Genomic DNA, 13,617 nt, shown 5'->3' with positions numbered 1-13,617 from the left:
CAGCATCCAGAATTGTGCCTGGCACTTAATAGTTAATAAATATAGGGCTTCCCTGGTGGCGCAGTGGTTGAGAGTCCACCTGCCAATGCAGGGGACAAGGGTTCATGCCCCGGTCTGGGAAGATCCCACATGTCGCGGAGCGGCTGGGCCCATGAGCCATGGCCGCTGAGCCTGCGCGTCCGGAGCCCGTGCTCCGCAACGGGAGAGGCCCGCGTACCGCAAAAAAAAAAAAAAAGAAAAGAGAAAGTTAATAAATATATATTGACTATTGAATGAAGGGCAGAAGGTATAAAGAGTTTACGCAATGCTATAAGCATCTCAGTTTTGAAGCACAACAGAGACACAGCATTTATAACCCCATCATCCAGACTAGCAACATTATAGTGTACTCACCTCCAGTTATTTTTAATATGTCATAGATGCTACAATCAGAATTATACAGTACAATTTATTCTGTAGACTGCTTATTTTTAAAGTTACATAATGGTAGCTTTTAAAACTGTATTTTCCTCCAGTTTTCTTAATACGCCACACTTTTTAAAAAAATTAATAAACCTTATTTTTTAGAGAAGTATTAGGTTTATAGCAAAACTGACCAGAAAATACAGAGATTACTCATCTACCCCCTGCTCCTACACATGCATAACCTCCCCTCGTATTGACATCTCACACTAGAGTGGTACATTTCTTACAACCAATAAACGTATATTGACACACCATCACCACCCAAAGTCTATAGTTGACGTTAGGGTTCACTCTTGATGTAGTACATTCTATGGGTTTGCGCAGATGTCTCATGACATGTAGCCACCATTGTAGTATCACATAGAATGGTTCCACTGCCCTAAAAATCTTCGGTGCTCCAACTAATTCATCCCTCTCATCCCCAACCCCTGGCAGCCAGCTGACCCACAGTTGTGCCTTTCCCAGAATGTCAAATAGTTGGTCTCACAGTATGTAGCCTTTTCAGATAATATGCCATAAATTTTAACATTAAGCCTACACTGTACTGAACAGTCTATTTTTAAAACTTGAAATGGACCATGAATATTTTCCCTATATTTAATAAGCAGTCTGAAAACAATTTTCAATGAGGATGTATCATTTATCACTATTCATCTATTTTAGGATATTTAAAATAGTTCTATATTGTAGTGGTAAACAACACCATGTGGGAGATATAGCATGGGGTTGAGTGGACTTCTAGAAAGCACTGGACCTGAGTCACTTGTCTAAGCCACTCAGCTGTGTGGCCTTAGACAAGTTTTGTTTTAACAACTCTAAGCTTCTCTTGGCTAGTCTATAAAATGGAGATAATAACAGTGCTCTTATCATAGAAATATCAGGGTATCAAGTGGAATAACGTATGTAAAGCACTTAGGACAAGTGTTCAATAAATGTTCATTCATATTGTATCAATTCTCTGCCTATAACTGTTTTCTTAGAAGTTAAAAGTGAAGTTACTGAGTAAAAGGATCCATACATTAAGGTTCTGAATACATATTATCAAGCTACTTTTCTCAAAACTTGTACCAATTTCTATCCTTATCAGTAATGTACACAAGTGTTCCTCCTACTGCACTGTAGACCATATTACTGATTTTAAAGCTTTGCCAATTTGATGGGCAAGAGGCTGAACACTTACTCTCTAACATTTCTGATTACTAGAGGTGAAATCCAACATTTTCTTTTCTATGTGTTGAAAATTTGAATGCTTTTCTCTTGTGAATTATCTGTTCATGTCCTTTGTTAATTTCTTTAGGTTTTTCTTAATGAGTTGCAATAATATTGATTATTTTATTGGTTAGAAATAGCTTTCTCTTTTAATATTATCTATGGCTTTCAAAAACAGTGTTTGTTTTCTTCCCTGACTACAAAAGAAATTAGTATATATGTTATAAAGAATTTGGAATACACAGACAAGTACAAATAAGAAAATAAAACCTGGGATCTCAGATAGAAATAACATTAAAATTCTAGAGTACCTCTTTCCATCTGTTTTTTGTTCCTCCATTTATTAATTAACACGTACTTACTGGGTGCCTTCTATGGGCCAGGCACTGTGCTAGAGAAACAGTAGTGCCTATATTTTACATAGGGTATATAATTTTTTAACAGAATCGAGAGCAAACTATGTCTGTGTGTATAGTCCTCAAAATGTTACTTTTTAAAAAATAACTTTTTGTTGAAGAAAGTATATATTATAGCTCAATGAGTTTTCACAAATGGAACACAGTCATGTAACCAGCTCCTGGGACAAGAAATGAAACATGATCAGAATTCCATAATTTGGAAATATTTATAAATAGTGGCCTTTGTCTTTGACAAGTAAAAATTCCTAGATGTACAATTAGCACAAATGGTATCAATCTTTTTTAGGCTCCGCTTACCGCCAAATGGCTACCCAAAAGTTTATTTCCTGTAAGCAACGTGAGATCTCCTTTTGATCTACCTATATTTTCTCCTTGAGTTTTATTCTTTCACATTTTAACGCTGTAATTTACCTATTTCTGTATATAAACTGAATAATCCATTCCTTCACTGGTTAATTTGTCTGGTTTCATTTAACACATACAAAATTTTTCTACAAGTTGGGTCTGTGTCTGAGCTCTCTCTTCTCCCTATAGTTCAATGTCAAAGCCGTGCCAACATAAATCTTCATATTATTGTCGAATTATAAAACATTTAATATTTGGTGGAGTTGGGTGCTCACTATTACTGCTTTCTGTCCAAAACTTCTAGGTATTTTTGCCTATTTATCCTTCAAATGGACCTTATAACAATTTTGTCATATTACAGAAAAGAAAAGGAATGGAGGAAATCTCATTTATTCAAATCTTCCTTTAGATCCTTCAGTAGGACGTCAAAGTTTTATTCATATATTTCTTATAAACACTTCTTATATAGGTTACTCCTTATCTTTCCTTTTAATCTTTTTTTGTGTGTTATAGTTACTGCAGTTACTTAAAAATTATAATTTAATTAAATTTTCTACATGGGTGGCTAGAAGAAGGCTATTGATTTTTTAATTTAATTCTGTAGTCTTTTACTTTTCTGAAGCCCACTATAAATTCTAAAACAATTCCTGGAGATTCTCTTCAGTTTTCTATGTATATCAAATATTATGCAAAAAAAACAATAATTTTAATCTTTCATTTTATTTCTTTCATATCTTACTGCGCTGCTCCAAACTCCTAGAACAATGCAGACTAATAGTAGTGACAGAGGACATTCTTATTTTGTTTCCATCTTTATGACAATTTGCCTTTATTATTTTATTGCTAAGTACAATGTTGGCTGTTGGTAAAAGGAAAATATCTTTTATTATGTTAAACAGCCACATATTTTGACTCCTAACTTTCTGGTAAACATCCGAATCAAGGAAGTCTTGGAATATAGGTTTATGTTTCTATTTTTTTGCTTCAGATAAAATAAAGATGATAGAATCTTGTGAGAAATGATGAGATAGGAAGAATACATACTTATTCATGAGTAACAATAATGGATAAAATACGGGTATTGCTTCATTTTGATCACCAGTTACAATATGTATTTTGTCTAATAATCATTTGCTGCTTGCAAACTTATTTTGCCTCCTAAACTGAGGGCTTTGGTGTTACTCTTATTAACTAAGAAAATAGATGAGGTCAAGCAACCCATCTTAAAACAGAAAGGCAAGGTCAAGTCCATTGTCTTCCATGGGAAAGGACACAGAAATCGATCTTCTATCTGAGGCAACAGATAAGAATTTAATCTAACAAATACTCATTAATGGTCAACATGTATAGGGCAATATTCTAGGTGTTATGAAGGATGTTACTAGGATTTTTTAAAAAATGGAATCCTTTATGTTTGCTAAATTTATCAGAAGAAAATTAAATACATATACAAAAGCCTGTGTCCAGAGCTGAAAATGACAAGTGGCATATACACATGCCTAGGCGTACATTTATGTTTAGAATGCAATTACTGATAGGCCCACACACTTTCATAGAGTTGTTTCTTGGCTGTGACATGCACTGAAAGAAGAAAACAGCTCAAGCTCTTCCGGAAGTGTCTTCTTTACAAGCACCTATGGAACCAGAGCATCCTGCGTCTACAAAGAAGCTGGACCCTGGGCATCAGAGTTCATTCTTGTTTAGCAACAAAGCACTTTGTAGGTGAATTATACTTTTCCACTCAAAAAGTCAACTTCTCGATTAGCTTACAACTTTTCCACTTTTGGAAGCACAAGCGTTAGGTCACTACAGAACGCTTCGCTTGAGATCAAAGCTACTTAGCATTGGCATGACTGATATTTTGAAGGAAGAATTTTTTTCCTAGCTGAAAATCAATTTATAAACAAGATATATTAAAATAATTAACAGACGATAACCTAAGTTTTAGACTCATAACATATTATTGCAAATTTAAAGACTGAATGAAACCAAGGGGCAAACTAATTTCTTTGCTTTGTAAGAAAACTCATTATAGCCTACTTGCTTTAAATTATGGCATTACTTGGAGACTGTCCATGGTGCCTTTCCTTGGCCTTTGACTCATCAAACCCAGCTCTACTGAGACCAGAACCTTTGGTCCCAGGCCTTTTCTAAATAGAAAATGTGAAAACAAGGAGCTACAAGAGTAGGTGATTGAAAATCAAACCTGGGACAGGAGTCTACATGTCAAAGGCCCAAGAAAGGTCTGGGGTTTTCACACTGTAAAACTTGACACCAAAGAATCCTCTGGTCTGTCCCAACTAACCAACATACTAGGAGCGTGAAGGAGAAAGTTATAGCACAGTTTCACACTTGACTAGGCGAACGTGGTGTGTACAACCCAGAAGACGAGAGGCGGGTCCCTGCTACTTCCCAACCCTGACCCCTGTGGCCTGAGAGCAGAGACTCTTGGAGGCTACCATGTTGATACCATCAGTTAGGATGGCAACCATAACGCCAGTGAGATGATATTACCTAACACCAGATAGAAAGAGAACATTCGACATCAGCTTGTGCCTTATTTTCCTTTAGACTCATATTAATCTTGATGAAATATCATCCTTTAATTGTGGAAAAATCCAGCAGGAGAATCGACAAAAGGCAAGTTAAACTGAAATGTTATCGTATTCAGAAGGTCGATCACCTTTCAGTAAAAATCCAACAGAAAGAGCTCTTTCTCCATTCAGTCAGAAAGAGACAGACTTTACTAAAGAAGCTGGAAAAAACCCTCCAATTGCATACTGTCATTCATAAAAAATGACTTCCATAATAAGCATGGTCGGATTGCACACGGAGACCTTTTGGTAAAATGATACACAGGGTGTTAGTCAGACTTGGAAATAGGAAAGCCAGGAGTGCGTGGAACTCAAGTCTAAACGCTTCTCTGGGTGGGGGGGAAATATTATTTCCTCTGATAATTGTGTCTCCCTGTCACTCATGGTCCTTCACATGTCAGACATTTTTAATGGTTCGAAAAACCAGCTTTCTCCATTTTATTTATTTTTTCCTGAAGTGTCAACAGAATTAAATTGTGATTGCTTTTATTAAAAACTCTCACTAACTGAGATGACAAATAAGACTTTTAAAACTAAAATGGTTAACTTTTTTATGTCTTAAAATACAGGGATGATACTTCTAAATTACTTGAAAATCATATCGAAAATTTCCTAAATAATATCCTAATAACCATCTTAAGCAAATACTTTGATAACACAAGAACTGTTACTGGAATCTCCTCACGGAGTGTATTTCATTATTGAGAATCTCTTTTAAGTCACAGCTTGAACTAACCAAATTAGACAGAGCGGCTGGCAAAAAGTTAAGATTTTAAAAGAAAACGAGGCTTAAGTCAACAATTCGAGTTCAGAAATCACACTTCAAGCTAACCAGTAGATTGTTAATCTCCTTGAAATTACCTGTACTCTAGATCTTCAAAAGCTAAAAACATGTAATTAAAATATATTAAAATATTCATGTCCTTTACCACAGTACATTGCTAATTGGCATGTGAAATCAAGCATTACCACATCATTTTTGCCTGATGAGACAATTTTGGTTTTCTAAAGGGTATTAAGCTAATACATTTATTTTTGCCAGGAAATAATTTTACTCTATTTTGAAAGAAACTAATATTTGCAATGACCAGTCTCAGGTTTGTTGAATTACAAAAATATAAAATGAAGGATTGAAATAAGTATAAAAACCAATGTATTTTTTAAATATTGCACAAATCAAAAGAAGGTAAATAATTTCCGAAGCCAGAGGCTAAGTGAATCTTTCATTTATACTTTTGCTTTATATTATTCGCAAGTAAAATAAAATCAATTTTGGGAAGGTTACAAGCTTAAATAATTTTTCACTATTGATTTTTACATTCGGTTGAATTATTCCTTCATTCTCTTTTCTACTTTACTTATAAGAAAGAGTCCTCATGCCAAGAGGAAAATCTGATATTTCAATATCTGTGTGGATCCCTAGTTCTTCTTTTTTAATTTGGGCTTATGAAAAAACTACATCCACTACAAACCTAAACTAGAACTTTTAATATTTACTTTTACTTCAGACCTTCTCTATATAGTTCAGTGTGAATAATGTTAGTAAACAAATAAAAATCTGGCTATATTATATCCAAACTGAGTTAGGAAGCTTTTCTGTCTATATTATGCCAAGTTAACTACTTTGCCTAACTTCTCACTTTTTACCACATAGTTTTGGCACTGTACAGTCAAGCTTTGTCATTTTTAAGAGGGTAGAGTTTAAAAACAATAGAAAATTACGGCTAATTTCTTCTTGATGGATGCTATTAACACCTATTAACATCAGTAAGAGTAACAGGTTTGAACCCAATAGAAAATATCAGCCTAGTCTGTATCGTTGGAAACAACCGAAACTTAGGAAAGGAATTCTAACATATTAGTAAAATACGGAATTTTTTGGTGCTGTTCTCTTATGAAGGGAATCACAACCATAAGGCAGAAACAGCTTTTGAAAAATAAGTATGATTATTAAGCTTTTAGAAAGGCAATTCTGAACTTGTCACTCACTTGGAATATTTCCACCTTAAAAAATAGTAATGCCTTACATGTAATTTCCTTAAGGAAAGCAAACACTTTAAAATGCAAAAAAAAAAAATAAAATAAAATTCTGTATTTCACCCTAAGTGTAAAAATAAATATTTCACTAAGGAATGGGGGGAAAATGAAGCACATTTAAATAATTTCATTGCACTGGAAGTTGCCAATTCGTCTGTGAGTAGTTTCATTGCAGATGAAAAGAAATCAAAATACAGGACAGATGTTGAACAAACCGCATTTAAGTTCTGTCACACACTGGCATTTTTCAAATGATTTTGGCTCATCTATGAAATAAGGTGCATTTTGCTTGATTTTGAAAAGGGGAAACATAAGGAAATATTTAAAGGCCAATTGCTGCCAATTAACTTTGATCAGTAAAAGTTCTATTTGAATCTTTCAGATTCTTCTCCTGTCTGAAATAACATACATTTATAAAATCTAGGAAAACAACAACTTGATGATTAATGCCTGTTGGCAGCCCTACCACAAGCTTGCTTAATAGCAGGATTTAAATAAACAACTCTCTCTATTATGAAGGGAGTGAAATGTAGTTACAGGCATATTTTCTCATAATGGAGCTATGAAAACCAATATTCTTTATTCTTAAAAATGCTTCTGGGGCTTCCTTGGTGGCGCAGTGGTTAAGAATCCGCCTGCCAATGCAGGGGACACGGGTTCGAGCCCTGGTCCGGGAATATCCCACATGCTGCGGAGCAACTAAGCCCGTGCGCCACAACTACTGAGCCTGCGCTCTAGAGCCCGTGAGCCACAACTACTGAGCCCACGTGCCACAACTACTGAAGCCCGCGTGCCTAGAGCCCGTGCTCCGCAACAAGAGAAGCCACCGCAATAAGCCCGCGCACCGCAACGGAGAGTAGCCCCCCGGCTCGCCGCAACTAGAGAAAGACCGCGCCTAGCAACGAAGACCCAACACAGCTAAAAATAAATAAATTAAAAAAAAAAAAAGCTTCTAATCAAGATCAGCATGTTTGTTATCGCCCGTAACACATTTAACCATCTTACAAAAGTTTCCCCCCAGGTTATAAAGGACAAATAAAATCATCAGCAGTTTGACATAAGGAATTCTGGCAACCCGAAGAGCAGAGGCCTGACTAAAATGTTATACGACCAATTGGGCCAGCCAGACAGAAAAGAATCTGACCCAATACGGTAAGAGTCTGACATGGACAGCATATGAAAGGATCACAAATTCTGTTGGATTCTAAAGGTAACTCATCTCAACAGTGATTATGTAACTGAGAAATCTGTAGCTTCTGATAATCAACACAGTTTAATATAAAACATTCTTGACATCAACTTTTAATCCCTATCAATAATCATGTGGAATCGAATTTTGAAATACAGCAGCCAAAGTAAAGCAAAACAGAAATTCCATGAAGGCAAAACGCATGACCATATAACCAATAATTACTTTATCTCCTTATTCCAATTATATATTCAAAAAATAATATCCCATTGTTATTTTAGGACCAATCACCTATTTCCAAACATGCAACATGAAGAGTATATAAAATAATCAGAACTTACCTCTAAGTCGTTAAAAAATAGATGTGTGTCTGCCAAGTTGAAAATCATTTCTTCCATGCGTAGTCCAAGGGAAACTGAAGTAGGTGGATCCTAAAAGAAGAATTTTACAGGTCAAGAACATACATACTTCAGGGTACAAGAAATACAGTGTCACGCTGAGAGGGAGTTAGAATCAGGAAAGGACAAAAGGCTTGGACTCCAGCTGCTTTTAGAGTGCGTGGCTTATTCTGTATTTGAACTTCAGTGACTTATTTTATTTAAAAAGTACCTCTAAGGTTGTTGGTACTTTGCATAATGAAGAAAAAAATTGCTGTTTATAATATTGCAAAAAATATAAAATCTAGGGTTACTTAGACATACAGAGTAGAGGAAATACAGCTTCACACGTCTGTTTCAGGAGCAAGAAATTCAGTGAATCAGAAAGACATTTTTTTTTTATGTTCCACCTCAATCCATGAAGTGTCTAAAAGCACTGCCACAAATATCAGAAAATAGATATAATATAGATTAATTTCAGAAGGACAGAAAATACCAATTTCACTCCAGATGATAACTACCATTATTTTGTATTTGTTCAGATTGCGCGCCAATTTTGAGTATACTCAAAACGGAAGTGATGGTGGCCACTCTGACCAGCTGGCACCATGCCAGTGCAGGAAGCTGATCTTGACATTCATGTGACACTATCCAGTCATCAAACAGCCAGTAACACACACAGGGGAGCACAGTGGCTTCTACCCAACGCTTCAAGCCTTTGACACTAGTGATAGACAGTTTGTCCCACACAACACACATCCTGATGACATCTGTTGGTACTGAAGATGGGGGATATAGAGATATTTGCAAGGTTTTAATGGTGTTACTATATTCGTAATGCATCCAACCCAGGAAGCAACACTGTTCATGGTGAATATCCTGCATAATTAGTGAAAAAGGAAAAATATTCTGTAGAGAAAGTATTCAAGGATATGTGAGTTTTTCAAATTTTTATTGGCATTTTAATAGCAATACCAACTTTCACCTTTACGGCCTTTAAATTTTTCCAAAGAACAAAGTTTCTGATATACTCTTTTATTATCACAGCAAACCTTTGGAATCTATGTGGATCATTTAATTAGAGAAACTGTAACTAGAGAAATTATGCCTTCATGTCGCCCACCCATCTAGCTGGGGTGTACTTTGTGTGTCACCTGTCTTTGAGTCTTAGAGTGGAGAAAAACCCAGAGAAAATAACTCTTGCTTTCTAATACTGTCCAATATAAACCTCGTACATTTTCTCTATTGTCTTCATTTCAAAGCTCAAGACTTGCCTGTGTTTTACTCCCTACCCTCCAAGTATCTAAAGTCCATCAACACCAAGCCCCATCTTCTCATGGGCATTGGGAGGCAGCGACAAACGGTGGAAGAAGAGCCCTAGACCCAGAGGCCAAGCCCTATACTTGTTCTCTTAGTTACTTTGGTGTCTTTATCTCACTGAGCCTCAGTTTGCTCATCTAATAAATCAGGTGGCTTGATGGCAAATATGTTGTTCTCCCATAGAATAAAAAAAAAACCAAAACTCCATCTCTTCATTTGTCACAATCATATGTGTTTATACACCTGGGAGAAAGGAGGGGCCTGGGATGGTGGAGGGGGCAGAGACTCACTGGGTGCCAGAGACTCACTGGGTGCCAGCCATGGGCCAATCAACTGTGGCCAGGGAGGCGGAGTCAACACCATCCCTGCACCACCCATTCCACTAGCTCCGCCCACCCCACCAGCACACCCTCAGCTCCAGCACCAGCATGGTTTATCTCACAGGAGTCCCAGAGATGGACAAGAGGAGGTTTGGGGAAAATAGGGCAGGATGGTACTGCTGGTCTCAATTCCCCTCCCACCTAGGCCTTCTCTGCCAGCTGACTGGCAACGTAAAGGAGAGAGAAAACACATTATTGCCAAAAATCTGGGGTTAGATTGGCAAAGGGGCAAAGCAAATACCCCAGGGTTTGTAAGAGGGCAGACAGGAAATAAAAACACATAGGCCAACTGAGTGTCCAAGAGCTGTGCAGGGAGGGACAAATAAAAACACTTCCCTCAAATTTCCTGTACAATGATTAAGGCTTGTTAAATCTTCCCTGCTTGATACCACCTAAAATCTATGAAATTTCATAGGTTGTAGAAGAATTAAAAACTGTTTACAAATAAGTAAAGAAAAACTCTCACTGAATCTTGGTTTTATAGGAAATTGCTCACTTCCAAGAATTCCAAGTATCAATAAGCGTGCTGGAAAAAACAAATGCTCAAACACATACAGCCTAGAGCAGAATTAACCAGTAAGGGAAGTTCAAACAGCTGTTTCTAAAACAAAACACCTGACTCAGGTGTGTCCTCCCTCTAGTTGAGGCCAATAAAAATACACTGACTTGTCTCATAACCACATCAATGAATCTTTTTATGTGGCCAGGCGAAGGAGACTCACTGCAATTATTTAATGGGCAATTCTAGAATTGATATGCCATGGTATTGTTACTTCTGAAAAAGGATTATTTCTCCTTGATATGGTTGCTTATTTATACCACCATCAAAAGAATTACTCCATTGTTTGTGAATATATAGCCTACTCTAACTTTTCTTCATAAATTACAGTAATGACTTGTGAGTTGGAATACTAATAAATTTTAAAGGCTTGTTCAGTCTTGTGGTCAAATACAACATAGATGTTGGCCTTATTCACCTTTTAATGTTTTTCTCTTTTGTTATTAGCTGTCATTCCTTAACAGTTTTCATACCTGCCACTCCACAGTATTGTTAGGAAACATTTACACCACCAAAAGAACCGTCTGACGATCAACTGAAATGAAAGAATTTTAGAATAGGAAGGGGATCTAGTTGAAAGCAGTGTTTCTCAAATATTTTTTAACCATAATCCACAGTAAGAAAAATCATTTTATACTATGATCTAGTCACATCTCTCTCTCTGTCCCTCACACACACACAGCTGAAAAGTGAGCTTGGCAAAACGAGGCTTTCCACACTGTGTGGAGAGTATCCTGTTACTTTCCATTTCAGCGCCGTTAATGTGTCGAAGTCTACGGTTTGAAAAGCAGAGTTCTAAAGAACACCTACTTTTGATTTCAGAGACAGGAAAACTGATTTGCAGCCGGGTTATGATTTGCTTGTGGTAACAGCGCTGTTAGGGTACAAAGCTATCTCACCCTAAGTGTTTTACCTGAAAGGAAACTAGCCAGAAGGACAGATAGGTAACCATGGTAACAGATCTGCTTCCACATTCTAGCAACTGGAGTTCTTCTCAAATCAAGGTTAGATTTGATCTTCCTATTATAATAATCTTTCAATATTTTCATATTTTTCAAATATGGCTGATACAAGTCAAATGTCAAAAAAGCTAACACTGAACAGTTAATAAATTAGTCCTAGCTTGATGGTTTATTTTGGCATATATAGAGGAAGAAGGAAAAAGCACATTTTTTAGACCCAAACTGAGACATTAAAGTCACCATGTCTTTGGCTTAATCTTACTTTCCTTGTGCTTTGCAGTACCGAATTCCAGAGCTGTAGTTGTGAAATGGTGCCTTCTAAAACACCATTTTTTGCTACATCACTTTTGAAAAATTATTTAGAACTTCGCCTCCACTTCCAAGAAACATTTCATTTTAAGTAAACCTTGTTGCCAAATGTTTCCATTCTTTTCTGAACTTGACTCCTCTGTGGTATTTACCACTTCTAATTTCTTCTTAACATTTCTTCTTCCCTTATGTCTGTCATATCATCAGTCTCTTCTGGGCATCTTCCTCGAATCTGATTATCCATCCTCTATCCCTTCAGTGATGTTGGTTCCTAGGACTGTTTTCATCCATTCCTCATTCTATTCACACTGCCTTACAGACTCCAACACACTCATACCTTCAGCTATCACCCCATTCCCCTCTGTTGAACCTCAGACCTCATTTGTAGGCCCATATATCAATCACCTATTGGTCCTTTGTACCTGATGACCCACAGAGCACCTGAAACTCAATGGGCCGCAACCTGGATTCATCATATTTCCCACATCAAATGAACCACATGGTCCTGCCCCTTGGACCTGGAATTCATACCTTTCTTATATTCACCACCATTATCTTTTCTCATGTGTCTCGTTTGTAGCTATCTGTAGTAGCTTCCCTCACTAGACAGTTCTCCCCCGGTTACCGACATGAATACAACCAAGTCTCTGTTCAACCCCCATGCTCAGTCTTGCATCCCACAGAGCGCTTCTTTCAGTGCCCCTCCATCAATCCAGAGGCTCTTCCCCGACTCCTCCCAGCTGGGCTCATCAGCCGCTGGGTACCACAGCTGTATGTGCTCTTGTCTACGTCAGAGACATATCCCTGTTATCTTTCTCTCTCCATCCTTGGGACCATGCACAATGCCTGGCACAGGGCTTTCCCAAAGTTTGGTGGAGGAATAAATGAATGAAAGAAATAAGCAGCAGATATTTCAAATAATTGTAATGAAGAAAAAAATATTAAATTTGATCTTTAGTTAGTTATTAGTGTTTAGTGTCAGTAAAAAAAAAAAAAAAACCTAGATACCTAGCTTAGGGGGAAAAAAGGACATTTGATTCCTAAAAGTCATTCTATCTACATAATACGGTATCAATATTAAACATGTTCATTCATACTTTGTACCTGATTAAAGAGCAGCTCATTCTTAGAAGAGCTACTTACAAAGCCTTACTTATCTATTTGATGCAGTGAATAAGATTAACGTAAGATCAGCATACAATTATTTATTTTTAAAATTTATCAGTGGTATGCGTGACAACATCTTGCAAAATATATTCTCTGCAATCTAGTTCCCTAGTAAAAACTGAATAGTTCAGTGAAGAGGCTCAAACAGAGAAAATACAATCAAATGCTTTATCATTTTTCTTGTTTAATGAATAAACAGCGTAAACTTACTATAGTTCTTCTGCCCAGGAAATTCTACTAGCTGTTCCTTAACAAGACAAGACAGACAGCATCCAGCACCGCCCC

At 36.8% G+C, this 13,617-nt stretch overlaps 1 protein-coding gene across 10 annotated transcripts in view; it reads right to left on the bottom strand.

The window, feature by feature from the left end:
- Positions 1 to 13,617, bottom strand: part of EYA1 (EYA transcriptional coactivator and phosphatase 1) — a 329,500-nt gene that overhangs the window by 41,075 nt on the left and 274,808 nt on the right. For all 10 annotated transcript variants that reach the window (XM_082674945.1, XM_082674946.1, XM_082674939.1 and 7 more), the window contains one exon: positions 8,600 to 8,689. In XM_082674945.1, coding sequence (XP_082531071.1) covers positions 8,600 to 8,689 — 90 coding nt within the window. The remainder of the gene's footprint in view (positions 1 to 8,599; positions 8,690 to 13,617) is intronic.

This window comes from Grampus griseus, assembly GCF_964374135.1.
Source record: "Grampus griseus genome assembly, chromosome: 17".
Taxonomy (NCBI): domain Eukaryota; kingdom Metazoa; phylum Chordata; class Mammalia; order Artiodactyla; family Delphinidae; genus Grampus; species Grampus griseus.
Note: the sequence above shows the minus strand (reverse complement) of the source record. Positions and strands in the feature narration are given on the sequence as shown.